Genomic DNA, 21,294 nt, shown 5'->3' on the forward strand with positions numbered 1-21,294 from the left:
CCTCGACCTATCGGCAGCATTCGATACGGTCGACCACGCTATCCTACTCCACCGCTTGTCCTCCCACCTCAACCTTCAAGGCACTGTCCTTGAGTGGTTTAGGTCGTACCTTTCTCACCGTCTTCACTTTGTCTCACGAATGGCTTCTCCTCCACCCCCCGCACTGTCTCATGTGGTGTCCCTCAGGGCTCTGTCCTCGGTCCCCTCCTCTTCACCCTCTATATGCTCCCCCTTGGTGACATCATCCGCAGACATGGAGTTAACTTCCACATGTATGCGGATGACACCCAACTCTACCTTTCCTCCTCTACTCTCAACTCCACGACCACCGATGTCCTGACAGCCTGCCTGTCCGACATCGAGTCCTGGACGAGAGACAACTTTCTTCAGCTCAACGTGCGAAAAACCGAGGCCCTCCTGATTGGCTCACGTCAGCGCCTCCGCACCTCAGGCGCTGACACCATCAGCATCCAAGGCTGCACTCTCCACCTCTCAAAGCCAGTCAGGAACCTCGGCGTTTTGTTCGACCCTGAGCTGTCCTTTCTCCCTCACATCCGCACCACAACTGGCACCGCCTTCCATCACCTCCGGAACATCGCCAGACTACGGCACTACCTCACCCCTCACGCTGCTGAAACCCTGGTCCACGCCTTTGTCACCTCAAGGCTGGACTATGGGAACTCTCTCCTCGCCGGCCTTCCCGCCACCTCCCTCCACAAGCTGCAGGTCATTCAGAACTCTGCAGCTCGTGTACTGTCCCGCACCAGGCTTCGCGACCACATCACTCCCACCCTCGCTCGCCTCCACTGGCTCCCCATCCCCCAGAGGATTGATTTCAAGATCCTCATCCTCACCTACAAGGCCATTCACGGCCTTGCTCCCTCCTACCTCTCCAACCTACTATCCCCCTACCTACCTGCCCGTACCCTCTGTTCCTCTGGCTCCGGTCTGTTCCACGTCCCCCGCCCCAATCGCCCTACCATTGGTGGTCGGGCCTTCAGCCTCTCAGCACCGAGGCTCTGGAACTCTATCCCCCAGTGCCTTCGCCTCGCTTCCTCCCTTTCCTCCTTCAAGGCCGGTCTCAAAACCTTTCTCTTTGACCGAGCCTTCAACTCCCCTCTCGACTCTCTTCCCCCTCCTCGCTCCCTCCCTTCCCTCCCCTCCCCCTGACCATTTCCCCCCTCAGCACAATCAAATGTTGGAATGGCGATCCAACCAAACCTGTTCACCATGCTGAGAGAAAGAAAGGGAAAGACTGTCACATTGAAAAGACTGCAATTCATTTGCACCCAGAGGTGCGAGTCAAGGACAATTACTGGATGTCAAAGAACTTTGAGGATAGTGTTTTAAACTGGGGCTGATCTGCTGACTTTAAAATTTTTCCAAATTCTTAAAGAAATGTATAACTCGTTGCATGAGCTGCTTTGTATAACTGAAGTATGGTATTTGTTGTACAGAACGCATCACCCTTTATGAATGTGATACTGCTTTTAAGTTTCTGTCTTCTAGGTGCCAGAAGGAAGCTATAAAGAGAAAGAAAAAGAGATGTGGTGGCAGCAGACACACCCATAGAAGGATAACAAGTATCCTGAAAGCTTCTAAAGAGACATTTGAGCTAATCCCACCTTTGTATCGATAACGAAGATGTTCCTTAAAAGGATATTAGTTAAAAGACGGAAAATGTCATGGTTACCATGTTTTTGTACACCCTTTAAGAAGGTTTGTGATTTAAATATGACCAACCACTTTTATTTCAAATAGCAGGGACAGCTTTGATGTCTGAATAAGTTGAAACATTTAGTCGGAGAGACCACATGGTTCTTAGCACGGACAATACACCACGCTGATACATTTTTTTTACAGGAAGGAACCAAATTTATTTAAAAGGAAGGGGGCCTGGCTTGACTCAGTGTCACTAGCTTTTGGTCACCATCCACGTATGTGCATAACTTGTGAGGGGCTACCTCAAGTCAAGATTGTTTTTTAATTTACTAACGTTAGTTAATTGATGTTAGTTTTATAGTTTTAGTGTTGAGGGTTATCTAAGTAGTGAAATTCCACAAGAGTAGCGATTTGCACTTACATAGAACTGAAAACAGAGGCCACCCTAGTACACTTTGCATAATGAAACTTTGCGGGTTACACAAAAGGGGTGAGAACTGTCGCACAACTCTGAGCTCAGTATGTGTGAGGGGATCACTATTTACTCAGGAAAACTCTGTTGCTCATAGTGTGTGCTTGTGTGTGGGAGTGGGAGTCAGTGTAATACTCAGGAAACTCTGAGCTAATTGTCTGTGTGTGTATGGGAGGGTGGGTCACTGTAATATTCAGGAAACTGAGCTCAGTGTATGTGTAGGAGCGTGAGTTAGTGTGCTATTCTGGAAACATTGAGCTCAGTGACTCTGCCGGTTTTAACTTTTCACTTGGGAAACTCTGACCTTACTGTTTTTGAGTGGGTCACTGTAATATTCGGAAAAACAGTGTATCTGAGTAGAAGGACCATTGAAGGGATCTGGAGGGCCTAAACCAGATCACAGTTGGGGCCCCTTTGAACCAGGCAACAAGAATAACTTGCACTTATATAGTGCCCTCAGGGTGGTGTCTCAGAGTGCTTAACAGATTGCTTAACAGTGGCGGAGCCTCACTACAAGTCGGGTGGGGGCGTGGGGGAGGTGGTCGTAAGCACTGTCAAAGAGGAAACTTTTCAGGCAGGACTTGAAAAAGGGGAAACTCTGAGCTCAGTGTATGTGTAGGAGCGTGAGTTAGTGTGCTATTCTGGAAACTGTGAGTTCAGTGTCTCTGCCGGTTTTAACTTTTCACTTGGGAAACTCTGACCTTACTGTTTTTGAATGGGTCACTGTAATATTCGGAAAACAGTGTATCTGAGGAGCAGGACCATTGAAGGGATCTGGAGGGCCTAAACCAGATCACAGTTGGGGCCCCTTTGAACCAGGCAACAAGAATAACTTGCACTTATATAGTGCCCTCAGGGTGGCGTCTCAGAGTGCTTAACAGATTGCTTAACAATGGCGGAGCGCCTCACTACGAGCTGGGTGGGGGCGTGGGGGAGATGGTCGTAAGCACTGTCAAAGAGGAAACTTTTCGGGCAGGACTTGAAAAAGGGGAGAGAGGGGGCAAGGCGGAAGGATTGAAGGAGAGTATTCCAGAGTTTCAGGTATTAGGGATTGAAAGCGTGACCTCCAGTGGTGGAGCGGAGGGCGCAAGGGACGAGCAGGAGGCCAATGCCAGTTGAGCGGAGGTGCCGGGTTATGGATTGGGCAGTGAGGAGGTCAGAGAGATAGGGAGGTGCCAGAGTGAAGGGATTAGAACATGAGTGTGTTCAAGTATTGCAAAATGTGCAACAATATCTTTTTAAAATACTTTATTCCATGACATCATAGTTACAAATCTGGCAACTACATGATCAAAATGTAGCGTACATGTCAAATTGTGCTCAATAGACAGGATTGCAAGTGCATTCATTCTATCCTGAATCATATAGATCTGAGTGAGTTATTGATGAGACTCATCTTTGAGAACCAGCGCTCATGTTCGCAGACTGCTACTGATAATGTAAGGAACATATGAAGAGCGACTGCCACATTTAGAAATGTGAGCCTATCGCAAATAAAAATGCACCCAGCTGTGTTATCAAATTAATAATGCTGCCGATTAATCCTACCGATTAATTTGATTAAATTGCAATGAATAACAGTCAAATGCATTGAAAGAACTGTGTTTTTGTTGCAAGTGCTTGAATGCCAAAGTTTAAGCAAGTAGACTGGATATTACAGGTTATCGGGACGAGGAAAGGGCAAGGCAGTTGTGGCAGGTGGGGGAGAGGGAAAATCCCAGCCCAGCTTTTCAAAATCCAGCCCAGACCGGCAACCAACCAAACTGAACCAAACAAACTCAGAGCAGGGGAGGACAGAACATTCCAACCCAATCTAACCAAACTGAACCATGACCAAAACTTTACTTTCTGGCTGCACCTCTCTTCCAGTCGCTCTCCACGCTACCTCTAACAGGGTTGTACGAAGTGCGGAGATGAGGTATGAGGGGCCTGGATATTGTTAATACATTTACCTCCTGGCTGCACCTCTCTTCTAGTTGGTCTCCTCATAATGAGGCAGCACAGAGAGTGATGTGGAGATGGATGCAGCCAGGAGGTAAAGGCAATAACAATACCCGTGGACCCCTCAGACCCCAGGGCCCTAAAACATGTTTTACCTGGTTTATTGATTAATCCAGTCCTGGTGAGGAGTCACTGTTCAAAAAAATCAACTCCGTTCTCATCATGATTGAAAGATTTCCGGTGTCCATTGTTGATAGTATTTAAATGTTTGATTACACCTAAACAGTTCGGTACATTTATTTGTGTTAGGCTCACATTTCCATTAATGTTACGATATCCATTAAGTGCTCTGAGACACTACCATGCATGGAGGGCGCTCTATGAGTGCAAGTTGTTGTTGTTGACTCAGATTGTCACTATCATTTAAATGTTATTTCATTTAAATGAAATTGTTGACTCTAAAATGGGTGAGTCTGTGGGGGTCATGGAGCCTGGTGCGGGAGAGGACACAAGGGAAATGTTAGGGAGGCCAACAAGGAAGGAGTTTCCATAGTCGAGCCTTGAGGTGACGAGTGTGTGTATGAGGGTTTTGGCAACCTGAGGGGTGAAGCAATGAGGAGTCAGGCAATGTTGCGGAGGTGGGGAAACACAGAGCGGCTCATGGCACAGATATGGGGGAGAAAAGACAGTGAGGATCGAACAAAACACTCAGGATTCTAACTGGCTTGGTGAAGTGGATGCTGATGCTGCAGGTACCCAAGGTGCTGAGGCGCTGATGCGAGCTAATCAGGAGGTCCTCCGTCTTGCTGACCTTCAACTGTAAAAAGTTGGCTCTCATCCAGGACTTGATGTCAGACAGACAGTCTGTCAGGACGTCAGTTGCCATGGAATCGAGGCAGAGCAATAGAGTTGGGTGTCATTTGTGCACATGTGGAAGTTTATCCCATATCTGCAGATGATGTCACCAATAATAATAATCCTTGCATTTGATATAGCACTTTTCATACCTTCTAGACGTCTCAAAGCACTTCACAGAATATGCTGTAAAGTGAATTGACCGTATATTTGTGGGCGAAACGCGGCAGCCAATTGCACACAGCAGTGTCCCACAAACAGCCGTGGATTGAAAATGACCAATTTATTATTTTTTTGTTTGGAAGGGATTATTATTGGGCATGTGGAGTAAGAAAACTTGCCGAAGGTTTCGCCCTGCCTGGAATTGAACCCAGGTGGCTCACTTGCAAGACGAGTACTCTAACCACTGAGCTACAGGACTCCAGTAACAGGACTCAGCTATTGCTGAAACAAACATTCAAAGTTCTGGTGTTCAGCTTGGCTCAGTCGGCAGCACTCTCTTTGAGACAGAGAAGACAGAGGGACTTTGAACTTACAGTCAAGGCTGGCATTTCAATGCCAATTTCAATGTAGAGGTTGAAGAGGAGGGGACCGAGGACAGAGCCCTGGGAACATCACACAAGACTGTGTGGGGGCTGGAAGAGAAACCGTTGGGGAAGACAAATTGGAGACGAGAGATAAGACCTGAACCATTCAAGGACAGAACCTTGAAAGTTGAGGTGAAAGGAAAGACAGTGGAGGAGGATGGAGTGTTCCATGGTATCAAAGACAGCAGAGAAGTCAAGAAGGACAAAGGAGGCAAAGGGAGCCCTGATCACAAATGGACACAATGATGTTTTGTCACCTTGACCAGAGCAGTGAAAATTAACCTTTTATATAGCAATCCGGAGAATATAGTTGCATGAGTTTGCTTCTTTGCACTTTCTTCCTTGTTTACGTTCTGGGTCTATCCCAACTTCAGGCTAATTAGTGTCCCATATTCATACACAGGACAAACATGTTTTTCTGATCTTCTAGGTCATTTGGTTTGGCTCACAGATATTGTTTTCTTGTTGATACTCCTCACCTAATAATACCACCTAATTATTACTCACATTCACCACTCATTTGCCTTACTTCTCACATAACACAGGCTATCTATTACACATTCCAACTTAACTATACTTAACAAAGCAAGAATAATCGATAAAGGACAAACTGTATTAATTTCTAACAAGTTACAAGCGCAATCATCAACAAAACTTCACTTAAAGATACAGCAGAAGACACAGACTGTGAGAGAGGTGGGGAGAGAGAGGGAGAGACATTGAGAGAGAATGTGAGAGGGGGTGAGAGTGTATGAGAGAGAGAGAGGAGGAGTGAGTGATTGAGAAGGGGGAGGTGGAGTGGGAGAGAGTGTAAGAAGAGGAGTGAGAGAGAGTTTGTGAGAGAAGGAGAGAGTGTATGCGCCAGAGGAGAGTGGGATAGAGAGGGAGAGCGTGTGATTGAGGGAGAGAAAGCGTGAGGGAGAGGAGAGAGCAGAGGAGAATTGAAGGCATCGTTTCATGGTTCACTGTCAGGCAAGACGATCGTAGCCTCCCTCGGCCACCCGGGGGGGGGCCTTAGGATGGATACCGAGTGAGGGATAGATTCTCCACAGAAAGCTCCCTAGTTCCCCAGTGAGAAACCTCTCAACATCCTTCATACATCCGACACACCCCCACTCCCAGCCTGTAGTGAGTGGCTGAATATTCAGCTGATGAAGGTGGAGCAGAGGGGACGAGGAATATGCAGGAGGCATTTAATTAATCAACAGTTTCTAATTTTTTCCTTACATAGCATTCTGGTTTGAATTCACAGATTCGGCGATGAGATGCATTGCACTTCTCATTGTTCCATTTGTCCTGGTCGAACTCAGCGCCCTTAGTAACACAGAATTCAGTATTTTCATTGTTTGGCTCGTCAGAGGCCCAAAACCTGAAAACAAAAAGGAAAATACATTGTTTGTAAAATGCATACTTTACCAGGATATGTCAGCATAGTTGACAGAAATATCACCTGGTTCCTGACACCAACACTGACTACACGGACTCCTCCACCTAGTTCTTTCAAACCCCAAATTTAGGGCAATGATGTAACTATCTGGAAAACTTTGCTGCTGCTTGTCCAGCACAGACCAACCTACTCTTTAGGGCTTTGATTTGCAGAGTTAATGAAAGCTGAGTGGGGTGACTCTCAAATTTAATATTGTACTTTATTGTATCGGTCTTATTGCTTACTCTCAATATACAGTCACACAAATCATTTGCTGCCTCACCAATAAAGATCTTCAGTTGAGGAAAACTTAATGACAATCAGACAATCAGCAAGTTTGACAACAGGAGCTTGAATTGAACAGAATTATTAAAGTGAAACAGTAAAAAATGGATGAACATACGCTGTAGCCAGAGATGTTCCATCTACCCACTGAAAGTCATTGCCAGCACCATCTTTTTGCAACCCAATCCACCGTTTCTCTTTGTCATAATTTTTTATAAATTCCTGTAAGAAAAATAAAATCAGTATATTTTGTGAGCAAACACGGCAGCCAATTGCGCATAGCAGTGTCCCACACGGAGCCATGGATTGAGTGATTAAATTATTATTATTTATTTGAAGATTATTATGGTATTGATGCAAGCTGGCAAATAAATTTCTGTTAGAACAATAATAAAATCAGCAAAAATCTTTAGGTAAGAAGGAGTAATGGGTTGGGGTGTGGGGATGGAGGCAAGAGAGGTATAGAGAGGATTTGGGGTCGTCGGGGAGAAATGAAGGCGGAGTTTGAGGAGGGGGCAGAGTTGGAGAGCTCAGGTCGGGAGCCAAAACACGCATGCAAAGACCAGCAGCGATCAGGGGGGCAGGATCAGCCTGCAGGCTACAGGAGACAGTGCAAGGGTTTGGGGGGAGAGGGGGGATGGCAATCATGGCTTAAGTGCCAGAGATAGGGAGGGAAAAGAGGGAGGACTCTGGTCATGTTACATCTGGAGTACTGTGTACATATCAGATCTCTGTGGTATAGAGTATTAGAGGCAGTGAAGAAAAGAGGAATGATGATGATCCCCAGTGATAGGGGAATAATCTATGAGCAACTATTGAACAGGTAGGGGCCTTGAAGAGACATCACAGAGGAGACCTTGTAGACGTATACAATACTCAATGTTCAGTGTTCCAAAGGGCAATTTCAGGATAGATACCAGAAAGTATTCCTTTACCCAGAGGGTAATTGTTGATAGGAATGGGTTACCAGGAAGGGTTATTGAGGCTAAAATACTGGACTCATTTGAGAAACAGCTTGATGTTAATGCTGTATTTGGAGGACGGTTTGATGGCTATTCTCGAAGGCTGAGATCAAATTAAACTTAGGATCTTCTTCATCCAAACCACTCTTATGGTCTTGCAAATTACTGATGAAGTTCTTTGAGATGTTTTGACATGATAGAAGCTGTATCAAATACAAGGATTAATACTGTTATAATAACTTGTGTTGTATCTGACCTGGGAGTGCCTAATTAGACAGATTAGAGCTTTACTCTGCATGTAACCTGTGCTAAAGGTTTTCATGTTCAAATCCATTCATTCCCTGGCACCTCTCTACCTCTCCAACCTCCTCACTACCTAATCCACCACCCGGTGCCTACGCTCGACTGGCACTGGCCTCCTGCTTGTCCGTCGCATCCTCCAACCCACCATCAGAGATCGTGCTTTCAGCCACTATGTCCCAAAACTCTGGAACATTCTCTTTCAAGTCCCATCTGAAAACTTTCCTCTTCGACCGTGCTTACAGCCACCTCCCCCACCTCTCCCTCAGCTCAGACACTGCCACTGTTTAGCGCTCTGAGACAGTACCCTGCATGGGGGGTGGGCGGGGGTGGCTGTTTAAGTGTATGTTGTTGTTGCTGCTACTGTTGTTGTAAAGCCAATCTGGAGTGTTTGATTGGAAAGTTAGAAGCATCTGTTATGGGTATGCAAACCACCAGAATTTGAAATGGATAAGATAATTCAATTGTACTTAGCTAACAAAAAGATTGCGTATTATCTCCAGCCATTAATACAAGAATGCATTAATTACAAACTCCCAGCACAAAGGAAACACTTGCAATAGTACCGAGTTTAACATTATTCCTGCAGGAAATCATTTATATGCAGGCAGATTGGCAACCAGACATTATTCACACTGAAGAAACCATTCGCATCATTTTGCTCCAGTTGGATAATGTAGAGTTCATCTGCAAATCTGCAACAGACTGGCCTCACCTGTTCAGCTGAATCATCTACAATCACAAGTGAGCAGCAGGACATGGAGGCACAAGTAATATTGGCATCTGCCCAATTACTTGAATCAGTTGGGAAATGGTAGACGCTCTTTCGGAAAGAAGTACAGTTCCAGCCCGAGGGGTGAAGAGAAATTATACCTGTAATATGATTCCATAAATAACAGTTATTCATATATATCAGCGGAATATTGAAGTTATGTGTTAATAATAATAATAATCCTTAAATTTTGATATAGCACTTTTCACATCCTCTAAATGTCTTAAAGTGCTTTACAGAATATACTGTAAAGTGAATTGACTGTATATTTGTGGGCAAAACGCAGCAGCCAATTGTGCACAGCAGTGTCCAACAAACAGACGTGCATTGAAGTGAACAATTTATTATTTTTTGTTCCAAAGGGGATAGATAATACCAGAGACATATCCATTTGTGAAGTATCTCCATTTTACAGTTGAAAAATTGATCAAACCACTTCCCTCTTCAGTTGAACAGTTAATTTGCATAAGCCCCAGCGCCCAACCCCAGACACCCTTACCCCAGCTCTAAACTACCACAGAGCCTCTGTAGCCTGACTAGCAGCCACCACCATAACCTACTATGGGCTGATATCATGGTGGATCTAAGAGAAGGGCACTCTTTAAACATGTTCAGAAGCAAAACTAAATTTAAAGTTGGAAGTTTATTTTGGATTTAGCATTACCTGAGTTCAGACTAGCTTAACAGATTCTAGGCAGATCTATTACTCAGAAAATTCAAGATGAAATACACATAAGCATCTGTCATACTTACCATCACGAACATCCTTTGCAAATTTCTTGACCTTATCATCTAATGCTGTGTAGTTGGTACTTACTTCATTGTAGTTGATCATGAATTTACTGTAGTTGGTATTTAGTTCATTGTAGTTAGTCATTAATTTACTGTATTTGGTATTTAGTTTATTGTAGGTGGTCATTAATTTACTGTGACTGGTCATTAATTCATTGTAGTTGGTATTTAGTTCATTGTAGTTGGTCATTAATTTAGTTTGGTTGGTATTTAGTTTATTGAAGTCGGTCATTAATTTACTGTGGCTGGTGTTTAATTCATTGTTGTACGTCATTAATTCACTGTGGTTGGTCATTAAATTCTGAAACCTAATCTTCAGTGACCTATTTTCTATTTCGATATCCTTCAGTTTGTTTTCCATGCATACATCTAAAATAAAAATAAATATTTCATATCAGCATAAGAAATCCGACAGATTTAATTATTACAGGAGTTTTTGGTCAGCCAGGGGTCTGATGTACGCAGAAACCGATCGCCATTCTTAAAAGAATGATATTGAAACCAGACTGATAGTAGTATGCATCCCACCTATGCATGGAATTCCCGTATATTGAAATGGAACGTGGACCTTCCCTGGAGGAACGGATCCTCGTTACCTAATTCTGGTGAGTATTAGTCAATTCAGCTCCAAGGACACTCCACTTACCTCCCCCAACCTAAGGAGGATAGTCATTATTTTTTACAATAGTTATCCTTGAATTTGATATTGGCCTTATCACATCAGCGAGATGTCTCAAAGTGTTTCACTGGATATACTGTGAAGTGGATTGACTGTAGATTGACTGTATTTCTGTGACCAAAACATGGCAGTCAGTTGCACACAGCAATGTTTTCCTACAAACAGCCATGGAATAAGTGATTAATTTTATTGGGGGATTTGTTAACCAGTATAGTGTTAGAAACTCCCTCCCGGAGTCTGCTGAGCAGAGGGAGCGGATAGGTTGCTTTGGGGTTAGCAGGTTACAGAGGTAGGAAGGGGCAAGTCTATGGAGGGCTTTGAAGGCAAGGACGAGGATTTTGAAATCTATCTTCTAGGGGTTGGGGAACTAGTGAAGCCGGGCGAGAGTCTATAGCCCAGAAAGCTACAGAGGTAGAATGGTTAAAAAAATACATATTTGAATAGTGGCGGTATTGAGAGGTAAAGAAATTGGCATAGAATTGAAATTTAAAACATTTCCAATATCTAATAAACTTTTCAAACAGGCCTGATGTGCTGAATGGCCTCCTCTTTTGGTTTTCCTATGTTCCTAAAATGAATTTACAACCTTTTTTATCAGATGATTTGTTGTGAAAATGCACACTCACTAATTATGATGAATGAAATTGCTACCGCCAAGATGATCAGAAGGAGACATATTAATATTATCACTGGAACCGATCGAGCCACTGGAATAATAAAAGAAAAAAAAGATTTAAGAAGAGAAAGAATGAAATACAGTAGAAATTGTTTTAGTCAGATGCTGGGTAAATGAAACAAAACATCCACAATTCATTTAAATTCATACCCGTTTTAAATATGCCGGGTAATTTGGACAAAATCCGGTTAATCTGGATGAAATGCCGTGCTGATCGCTGTTGCGTCAACTCACTTGTGCCTTCTGTGTCTCAAGTGACTCCATTCAGCCACAACCAGCTCTGGGTGGAGTCAAATTGTGATTGATTGGCAATGGAGTCGAGCCATTAACAAGCGGACTCGGGCTCTTAAGTGAGATGAGGAACTAGGAAGACACAAGGAAGGGAAAGGGAAAATCGTGATTGATTGACAGCTGGAGCCACTTGTGAACGGGTGGATTGCCCATCCATTCATAAGTGGCTTCAGGCTGTCAATCACTTCAGAGCCACTGCTAATTGGTCCCCCCCACCCCACTGTGCAATGAGAACAGCAATGGGGGGGAGGAGGTGCTGCCACCATTCCTCTGCTGGGCAGGGAGAAGTAAGAGAAATTTGGTTAACCTCGGACGCCACTTAAGCCAGACAAAACAACAAGCCCCAATGTGTCTGGCTTAAGTGGCTTCCACTCTAAGTTTGCATAAGTATATTTTTAATTTAAGAATGTGAGAGTATAAGAACATATGAAATAAGGAAAGGGTATCTGAGTAGCTTTTTAAGGAGATATTATTCAGCGGTGGAAATTAGCCCTTGTGGTACTTCGGGATGAGAGGGAATACATGGTTAGTCCAGCAACCAGAATGTTGGTATGGTCAAGCCTGGGCATAGTAAATACAAGGATAAGGATCTCAGCAGCCCAAGGAAAGAAGTATTGTTCAAGAAGGGTGATATCTTGGAGGGGGGAAAAGCTGAGTGGGAGTAGGAGTTGTTTGTACTGGAGAAGAGGAGCCTGGGATTTCCTTGGCCTCCAGGATGATGTTGGAGTAGAAGGACGATTTTGCTGAGGCATGGGCGGAGGTGGTTTCTATGTGGGACAGTCAAATTTGGTGATCAACTGTTAGATAGGATTTATGCCAGATGCATTCGGCTTGAGGGAGTGGAGGTGGCTGGTGCACTAGGGGGACTTGTGGGAGTAGGAGACTGTGCAGGAGGTGACAGGGGCAACAGGCCCAGGGATGTAGTTCAGATGACTCTAAGGCGGCAGAGAAAGATTGGGAATCAAATTTTTTCTAGAGGTAGTAGGAGACAGAAGTGAATTGGGTGGCAGGGAATGGTATGGAGAAGTTAAGGGAAATTGAATAATGGTCCCAGATGGCTTTGTCAATGATGGCGATACCCTAGACAGTCAGGCCCCAGGTAATCACCGGTTGAGAGGATGACCATAGATGTGAATGATGATGTTAATGTGGAGGGTTAGGTTGTGATAGGAGAGGAGGGAGGAGAAGTAATAATAATAATTAATAATAATCCTTGCATTTGATATAGCACCCTATCACATCTTCGAGACGTCTGAAAGCTCTTCACAGAAAATAGTGTAAAGTGAATTAACTGTATACTTTGGGGCAAAAGTTATTATTATTATTTGTTTTGAAAGAATTATTACTCCCAGAAAAATGATCTGCTAATCGACTAACAATCAGGTTCCAACTTACTGCTAGGTAAACATAGCTGTGTAGACTAAGGAAAGTTACTCGACATTTCGCCCTTCTGGGAATTGAACCCAGGTGTCTCGTTTGTGCGGCGAGTGCTCTAACCATCAAGCTACAGGACTATCAAGATGTCAAGCCACAGTCAGTAGAGGTGGAGGGGTAAAGTAAATGTTACAGTCGACTACGATAAGGAGGCATTCAGAACATCAAGTCTAGGAATCACAGTCTAAGATGACACTCCATTGCAGTGCTGCTGAAGGGGTTTTGCAATGTTCCCATCCCCCTAAAAGCAGCTATAATCACCCCTATCACGGTCAGCCAGAAGATTACTCTGAGGTGGAGATGTCAGAGAGGAAAGTCCCTTCTAGTTCAGGAACCTTCTTCCTTTTGCACTGCCAAGGTCTCTGCTTTTACTATCTGTTAATTAACATTTTTTTGAGGATAACAAAAATTATGAAGCTCCCATTCACCCCGCTAGTACCTTTTTCTTTTGCTCACTGAATATCCCCATGCTCCATATTCTGCTAATTTATTTGCAACATTTGTCACTATCAACAACAACAACAACAAAATTATGTTTGTAAAGTGCCTTCCACGTCAAGAGGATGTCCCAAGGCCTGAACAGTCAAGGATCAGGACCCAAGGGAGCAGGGAGCAGGGTTGGGGTGAGGGAGGGCAGAGTGGGTAGGAGGGGGCTGAAGGCATGGTCCAAAAGGAAGGTCTTGTTGTGCCTTGAAGGAGGTAAGAGAGGGAGGAAGGCAAAGGGATTGTGGGATGGTGTTCCAAAGAGTGGGGGCAGAGAGGCTGATGGTAGGGCGGGTTGGGTGGGAGACATGGAGCAGGCCTGAGCCTGCTGAACGGAGGGAGTGGACAGATTGATAGGGAGTCAGCAGGTCAGAGATGTGGGGCGGCAAGGACGTGGAGGGCCTTGAAGGTGAGGACGAGGATTTTGAAATCTATCCTCCGAGGGATGGGGAACCAGTGGAGCCAGGCAAGGGTGCGGGTGATGGAGGTCATGGAGCCTGGTGAAGTGGAGGATACGAGCTGCAGAGTTTTGGTGATCTGCAGCTTGTGGAGGGAAGAGTTGGGGAGGCCGACAAGGAGGGAGTTTCCGTAGTCAAGCCTTGAGTTGATGAATGCATGTATGAGGGTTTCAGCGGCCTGAGGGGTGAGGCAGTGGGGAAGTTGGGCAATGCTGCGGAGGAGGGAGAAGGCAGAGCAGGTCATGGCACGGATATGGGGGAGAAAGAACAGTTGAGGGTCAAACAAGACACCCAGGTTCCTAACTGGCTTGGTGCGGTGGAGTGTGCATCGAATGGATGCTGTTGCTGCCAACACTTGAGGTCTGAAGGCGCTGGTGCGAGCCATTCAGGAGGGTCTCAGTCTTGATGAAATTAGCTATAGAAAGTTGGCTCTCATGCAGGACTTAATGTCTGACAGTCAGTCTGTCAGGAGGTCAGTTGTCCTGGAATCAAGGGTGGAGGCAGAGAGATAGAGCTGGGAGTCATCCACGTGCACGTGGAGTTGACCCCGTGTCTTAGGATGATGTCACCAAGTGGGAGCATGTAGATGTTGAAGAGGAGGTGACTGAAGACAGAGGCCTGTGCAACACTGCACACGACTGTGCAAGGGCTGGAAGACAAACTGTTGGCGGACACAAATTGGAGAAGATGTGAGAAATAACCATTCAAGCACCGAACCTTAAAGTTTGAAGTGAGATGAGGCAGTAGAGGAGGATGGAGTGGTCCACGGTATCAAAGACAGCAGAGAGCTTGAGGAGGATGAGGAGGCAGAGCGAGCCCTCGTCACAGATGGACAGGATGCCATTTGTCACCTTGATGAGAGGAGGTTCCATGCTGTGATCAGCACAGAAACCCAACTGGAGGGGCTCGTGTAGGAAGAGGTAGGAGAGCATGTAGTGAAGCTGGGAAGCAATGACTGTCTCAAGGATCTTGGAAAGAAAAGGGAGGTTGGAGATGGACAACAACAAGATTCCATTTATAGAGCGCATTTCACGTCGGGAGAACGTCCCAAAGCACTGACCAGTAGTTAGAAATCAGGGATGGGTCCTGGGAAGCTTTTTCAGGATGGGGGTGATTATAGCTGTTTTTAGGGGGATGGAAACATTGCCAGATGATAAGAACATAAGAATTAGGAGCAGGAGTAGGCCATTCAGCCCCTCGAGCCTGCCCCGCCATTCGATAAGATTATGGCTGATCTTCAGACCGAACTCTAATTACCTGCCCTATCCCCATATCCCCTAATCCCTCTACTTTTTAAAAATCTATTAGTCTCAGCCTTCAAGATGTTCAAGGACTGAGCCTTCTGGGGTAGTGAATTCCATAAATTCACTACCCTCTGAGTGAAGAAATGTTTCCTCAACTCTGTTCTAAAGGGCTGACCCTTAATTTTAAGACTGTGACCCATGGTTATAGATTCTCCAACCAGGGGAAACAGTCCCTCGGTGTCTTCTTTATCCAGCCCTTTAAGAATCTTATATGTTTCAATAAGATCTCCCCTAATTCTTCTGTATTCTAGAGGATACAGCCCTAGTTTATTCAGCCGATCCTCATAGGTCAGTCCCCTCATCCCAGGAGCTAACCTTGTGAATCTACGCTGCACCGCCTCCAGGGCAAGTATGTCCTTTTCTAAATAAGGAGACCAAAACTGCACACAATACTATAGGTGCGGTCTCACCAGAGCCGTATACAGTTGCAGCAAGACTTCCCTACTCTTGTACTCTAAACCTTTTGCAATGAACGCTAACATGACGTTCGCCTTCTTAGTTGCTTGCTGCAACTGCAAACTAACTTTTTGAGACTGGTGTACAAGGACACCCAAATCCCTCTGCACACGAATACTATCTAATCTCTCCCCCTCTAGAAAATAATCTGTTTTTCTATTTTTTCTACCTAGGTGAATAACTTCACACTTCCCCACATTAAATTCCATCTGCCACCTACTCGCCCACTCCCCTAGCCTATCTATATCCCGTTGCAATCTTTTTGCATCATCCTCAGAGCGTACTCTCTCACCTAGTTTAGTGTCATCCGCAAATTTAGATACGTTACATTCAATAACCTCGTCTAGATCATTGATGTAAATTGTAAATAGCTGAGGCCCAAGCACTGATTCTTGTGGCACTCCACTAGTCACAGCCTGCCAATTTGAGAATGACCCGTTTAACCCTACTCTCTATTTTCTACCCATTAGCCACTCTTCAATCCATGCTAATATGTTCCCATTAATCCCGTGGGTCTTAACCTTGTGCAATAGCCTTTTGTCTGGCACTTTGTCAAATGCCTTTTTAAAATCTAAATATACTACATCTACTAGTTCTCCCCCTATCTAACCTACTTGATTTCAAGATCCTCATCCTCACCTACAAGGCCATTCACGGCCTTGCTCCCTCCTACCTCTCCAACCTACTATCCCCCTACCTACCTGCCCATACCCTCCGTTCCTCTGGCTCCGGTCTGCTCCACGTCCCCCGCCCCAACCGTCCTACTATCGGTGGTCGGGCCTTCAGCCTCTCAGCCCCCAGGCTCTGGAACTCCATCCCCCAGTGCCTTCGCCTTGCTTCCTCCCTTTCCTCCTTCAAGGCCGGTCTCAAAACCTTTCTCTTTGACCGTGCCTTCAGCTCCCCTCTCGACTCTCTTCCTCCTCCTCGCTCCCTCCCTTCCCTCCCCTCACCCTGACCATTTCCCCCTCCTCTCTCCCTCCCTTCCCTCCCCTCACCCTGACCATTTCCCCCCTGCTCGGGTCATGACCCAACTGTGCAGCGCCTTGGGACGTCCTCCTGACGTGAAAGGCGCTCTATAAATGGAATCTTGTTGTTGTTGTTGTAGATACATCTTCAAAAAACTCTAAAAGATTAGTTAAGCATGACTCCCTTTTGTAAAGCCATGTTGACTTTGCCTAATCTTGTTATGGTCTTCCAGGAATCCCATAATGACATTTTTAATTAAGGACTCAAGAATTTTCCCTACCACTAATGTCAGACTAACTGATCCATAGTTCCCCATCTTTTGTCTCCCACCCTTCTTAAATAGTGGTGTTACATTTGCAATCTCCCATTCAATTTAATGGGAACCGTTCCAGAATCCAGAGAATTTTGGAAGATCAAAGACAAGCCATCCACTATCTCAGTAGCCACTTCTTTTAAAACCCTAGGATGTAGGCCATCAGGTCCAGGAGATTTATCAGTTTTAAGACCTGATAATTTACCTGAAACCATTTCTTTACTAATATTAATTTCCCCAAGTTGCTTGCTAACATTGTCTTCTTGGTTCTCCTCTATTCTTGGTAGGTTTTCAGTGTCTTCTAAGGTGAAGACAGCAGCAAAGTACTTGTTTAATGACTCTGCCATGTCTTTGTCCCCTACTGTAATTCCCCCCGTCTCTGCCTGTAGCGGTCCCACATTTAACTTTGACAGCCTCTTCCTCTTTATATATTGATAAAGACTCTTGCAGTCTATCTTGATGTTCTTCGCTAGTTTGCCCTCATATTCCATTTTCTCCCTCTTAATCACTTTTTTGGTTCTCCCTTGTTGATCCCTCGTGGAGTCCTGTAGCTCAGTGGTGAGAGCACTCGCTTTGCAAGCGAGAGACCTGAGTTCAATTCCAGGCAGGACGAAACCTTGGCCAAGTTTCCTTACTCCACACGCCTAATAATAATCCCTCCAAAAACAATAATAAATTGGTCATTTTCAATCTACGACTGTTTGTGGGACTTTGCTGTGAGCAATTGGCTGCTGCGTTCGCCCACAAATATACAATCGATTCACTTTACAGTGTGTTCTGTGAAGAGCTTTGGGACGTCCTCCCGACGTGAAAAGCGCTATATCAAATGCAAGGATTATTATTATTAATCCTCGGGTTTACTACTCATTTTAGCTGTTTTATAGGCTTCTTCCTTTAACTTTATACTTACCCTAACTGCTCTGGTTAGCCACCGTTGGGCCACCTTTCCCGTGGCATTCTTATTCCTCAAAGGAATACGTGCTCGCTGGGAATTTTGCACTATCTCTTTAAACGTCTGCCATTGCTGGTCTACTGTCAAATCCTTAAGTCTAATTTTCCAGTTTATTTTGGCTAAATCCTCTCTCATGCCAGCAAAATTGGCTCTACTTAAATTTAACCTTTGCTTCAGACTTAACTACTTCTCTCTCTAACTTACTGCTAAATTCGATCATATTATGATCATTTTGCCCTGGAGGAGCCTTAATTTCCAGTTTGCTGATCAGGCCTGCTTCATTGCACCAAACAAGGTCTAATATGGCCTGTTCCCTGGTTGGCTTCTCAGCATACTGATCGAGATAATTATCTCTAATACATTCTGCAAACTCTTACTCTATCATACTTTTTCCAATTTGGTTGACCCAATCTATGTGCAGATTAAAATCACCCACAATTAACGTTTTTCCTTTACTACATGCTCTGCTAATTTCCTGATTTATACCTTGAGAGATACTGTGACTGCTGTTCAGGGGTCTATAAACTACTCCCATAGGAAGAGATAGGAAGAGATTGGTCGTGTCGAAGAATAGGGAAGCAAGTAGATGGAGCTGGGAGGTAAGGAGAGGCTTAAGAATGGGATCAAGGGAGCAGGTGGTGTGTTTTAAGCTGGATATGGTGATGATGAGAAAGTAGGGGGAGCTGGGTTCCAAATTGTGAAGGGAGGGATGGGAAGGGGTCAGAGTGTGGGGGGAAGAAGGGGAGTGGCGGTTTGGAAGGCGGAGTCAGCTGATCGGATCCTCTTGATTTTGGACTCGAGGAAATCCAACTTCTCCTCACAGACAGAGCTTGAGGAGAAAATGGGCGAGGCATGGGAGGCTGGATGGAGGAGCCAGTTGGTGATGGAGAACAGGAGTCTGGGGTTGTCCTTCGCCTCCAAGATTATCTTGGAGTATCGGACGATTGGCAGAGGCGAGGGCCGAGCAATACATTTTGATGCGATCCAGCCAGATCTGCTGGTTGACCATTAGATTATACTTGAGCCAGGTACAGTTATCAGCCCGCACCTGACACTTGAGGGAACGGAGATGGCTGGTGTACCAAGTTGAGGTTCATGAGTAGGAGGTGGTTTGGGAGGTGAGTGAGACAAGGGCATCAAGAGTGGTGAAGCGGGAGTTGTGGAGGAGAGTGAGCAAGGAGGATAAATCAGTGCAGAAGGTAGGCTGGAGGAGGAAGATTTAAGATGACTCCAGCGCAGCAGAGAGGGATTGCGGGGAGATTTTTTTCCAGTTGCAAAAGGAGATGGAGGTGGGTTTGATGGCAGTGATTGAGTTGAAGGAAATTAAATGGTGATTGGAGATGGCTTTGTCTGTGATTGTGATATCCAAGATACTGAGGCCCCGAGTAAACGCCAGATCGAGTGGGTGGCCATGAACGTGAGTGGCAGAGGGAATGTGGAGGGAGAGATTGCGAGAGGAAAGGAGAGAGGAGAAGTCTGAAAACATAGAGCAGGAGGGGGTGAAGTGAAGGTTGAAGTCCCCAAGGATGAGGAGGCGTTCGGAGCAGTTGGGATGCAGGGCATGGTGGAATGTATAACATGGTGGTGTGGCTGCAATGAGAGGGAAGGTGTCGCCTGGGATGATCCAGGTTTCAGTGAGAGCCATGACATCGATATTTGCACTGAGCAACAATAACATAAGAACATAAGAAATAGGAGCAGGAGTAGCCCATTCGGCCACTCGAGCCTGCCCCGCCATTTAATAAGATCATGGCTGATCTTCTAACCAAATTCCATTTACCTGCACTATCCCCATATCCCTTAATTTTTAAATATCTTTCGATCTCAGTAACAACAGTTTCTAATTAAATAGCACCTTTCACATGGGGAGAATATCTCAAGGCACTTTACAAAGACAGGTAGATGACAGAATTGAGAGTCAGATAGGAGTGGGTGTTAGATGGGAATGGTTGAAGCCAGCGTCAAAGAGACAGGTCTTGAGATGGGTTTTGTAAATAGTGAGTACAGAACCCAGAGTAACATTGCACTGAATTGTGCTGCATATCTTGTTTGACCCTGAACTGTTCTTTCTCCCCCACATCCGCACCATGACCGGCACTGCCTTCCACCACCTCCGCAACATTGCCATACTCCTCCACTGCCTCACCCCTCAGGCTGCCGACACCATGCATTCATCACATCAAGGCTCGATTATGGAAATTCCCTCCTCATCGGCCTTCCCAACTCTTCCCTTCACAAGCTGTAGATCATCCAAAACTCTGTAGCTCGGGTACTCTCGTGCATCAGACTCCATGACCCCATCACTCCCAACCTCGCCCAACTGCACTGGCTCCCCATCCCTCAGAGGATCAAATTCAAGAGCCTCGTCCTCACTTTCAAGGCCATCGCTCCCGGTCTCCGCATGCGCGTTTTGGCTGCCGCCCCAACCCAAGCCTCCCTCTCCACTCTAAATGTCTCTCCTCCCACCCGCCTTTATCCACTAATCCCCATCTGTCCTTCTCTCCCACTGTCCTCCCCACCTTCTCTCACTCCTCGACCCCAACACCACTTCCCTCTGCTCCATCCTGGGTATCCTCCGCTGGGCCCATCGTGGCTCCAGGCACTGGCTGTCCCAGTGTCCAATCATGCACTCCCTCCACTCAAACCTCCTCCCTGAGGCAAACCCACCTTCCCCCTCCCTCATACCTACCATCTCCACTCACACCATTCTCCACAACCATCTCCCCCTCCACCCAAAATTCCTCTCCGCATCACTCTCTCCTCCCTTCAGCAAACCCACCAGCCTCCCCTCCAGGCTACGCCTTCCATCACACCCCTCGTCCAAACCAATGTGGCGGTGGGGTGGCCTTCATTTCCAAAGCCTCCCTTTGTCTTACCCCCTACTCCTCTGGCTGCTTCTTCTACTTCAGGCACCTCACCCTCTTCCATCCCTCTCTCCCATTGAAAATCCTCCTTGTCTACCGCGCACCTAAGCACCCTGGCTCCGTCCACACAGACATCTCTACTCTCCTCTCTTCCCTGTCCCTCTGCTCCCTCTGCTCATAATGGGCAATTTCAACCTCCACCTAAACTCCCCTTGCACCACTTCTGTCAACTTCACTGCCCTCCTCTCCTCCCTAAACCTCACCCTTCACATAAATTCAACTACCCACAACTATGGTTATGCCTTTGACCTCATCATCACCCACGGCCTTGACATTTCCGATCTTAGTATAGTGGACAAGGCCA

At 45.7% G+C, this 21,294-nt stretch overlaps 1 protein-coding gene across 3 annotated transcripts in view; it reads right to left on the bottom strand.

Annotated features, from left to right (window-relative positions):
* Positions 1 to 6,412: 6,412 nt before the first annotated feature.
* LOC103183131 (C-type lectin domain family 4 member M) overlaps positions 6,413 to 21,294 on the bottom strand; it is a 30,792-nt gene continuing 15,910 nt past the window's right edge. For 2 of the 3 annotated variants that reach the window (XM_007900411.2, XM_042333097.1), the window contains exons 2-5: positions 10,016 to 10,423; positions 9,206 to 9,363; positions 7,347 to 7,450; positions 6,413 to 6,886 (exon numbers count right to left, since the gene is read on the bottom strand). In XM_007900411.2, coding sequence (XP_007898602.1) covers positions 6,715 to 6,886; positions 7,347 to 7,450; positions 9,206 to 9,363; positions 10,016 to 10,423 — 842 coding nt within the window. In that variant the 3' untranslated portion in view covers positions 6,413 to 6,714. Of the gene's footprint in view, positions 6,887 to 7,346; positions 7,451 to 9,205; positions 9,364 to 10,015; positions 10,424 to 11,359; positions 11,441 to 21,294 lie in introns of all 3 variants that reach the window. The other variant, XM_007900409.2, reaches the window with a different exon arrangement.

The sequence above is a fragment of the Callorhinchus milii genome, unplaced genomic scaffold (genome assembly GCF_018977255.1).
Source record: "Callorhinchus milii isolate IMCB2004 unplaced genomic scaffold, IMCB_Cmil_1.0 Scaffold3, whole genome shotgun sequence".
In the NCBI taxonomy this organism is placed as follows: Eukaryota; Metazoa; Chordata; class Chondrichthyes; order Chimaeriformes; family Callorhinchidae; genus Callorhinchus; species Callorhinchus milii.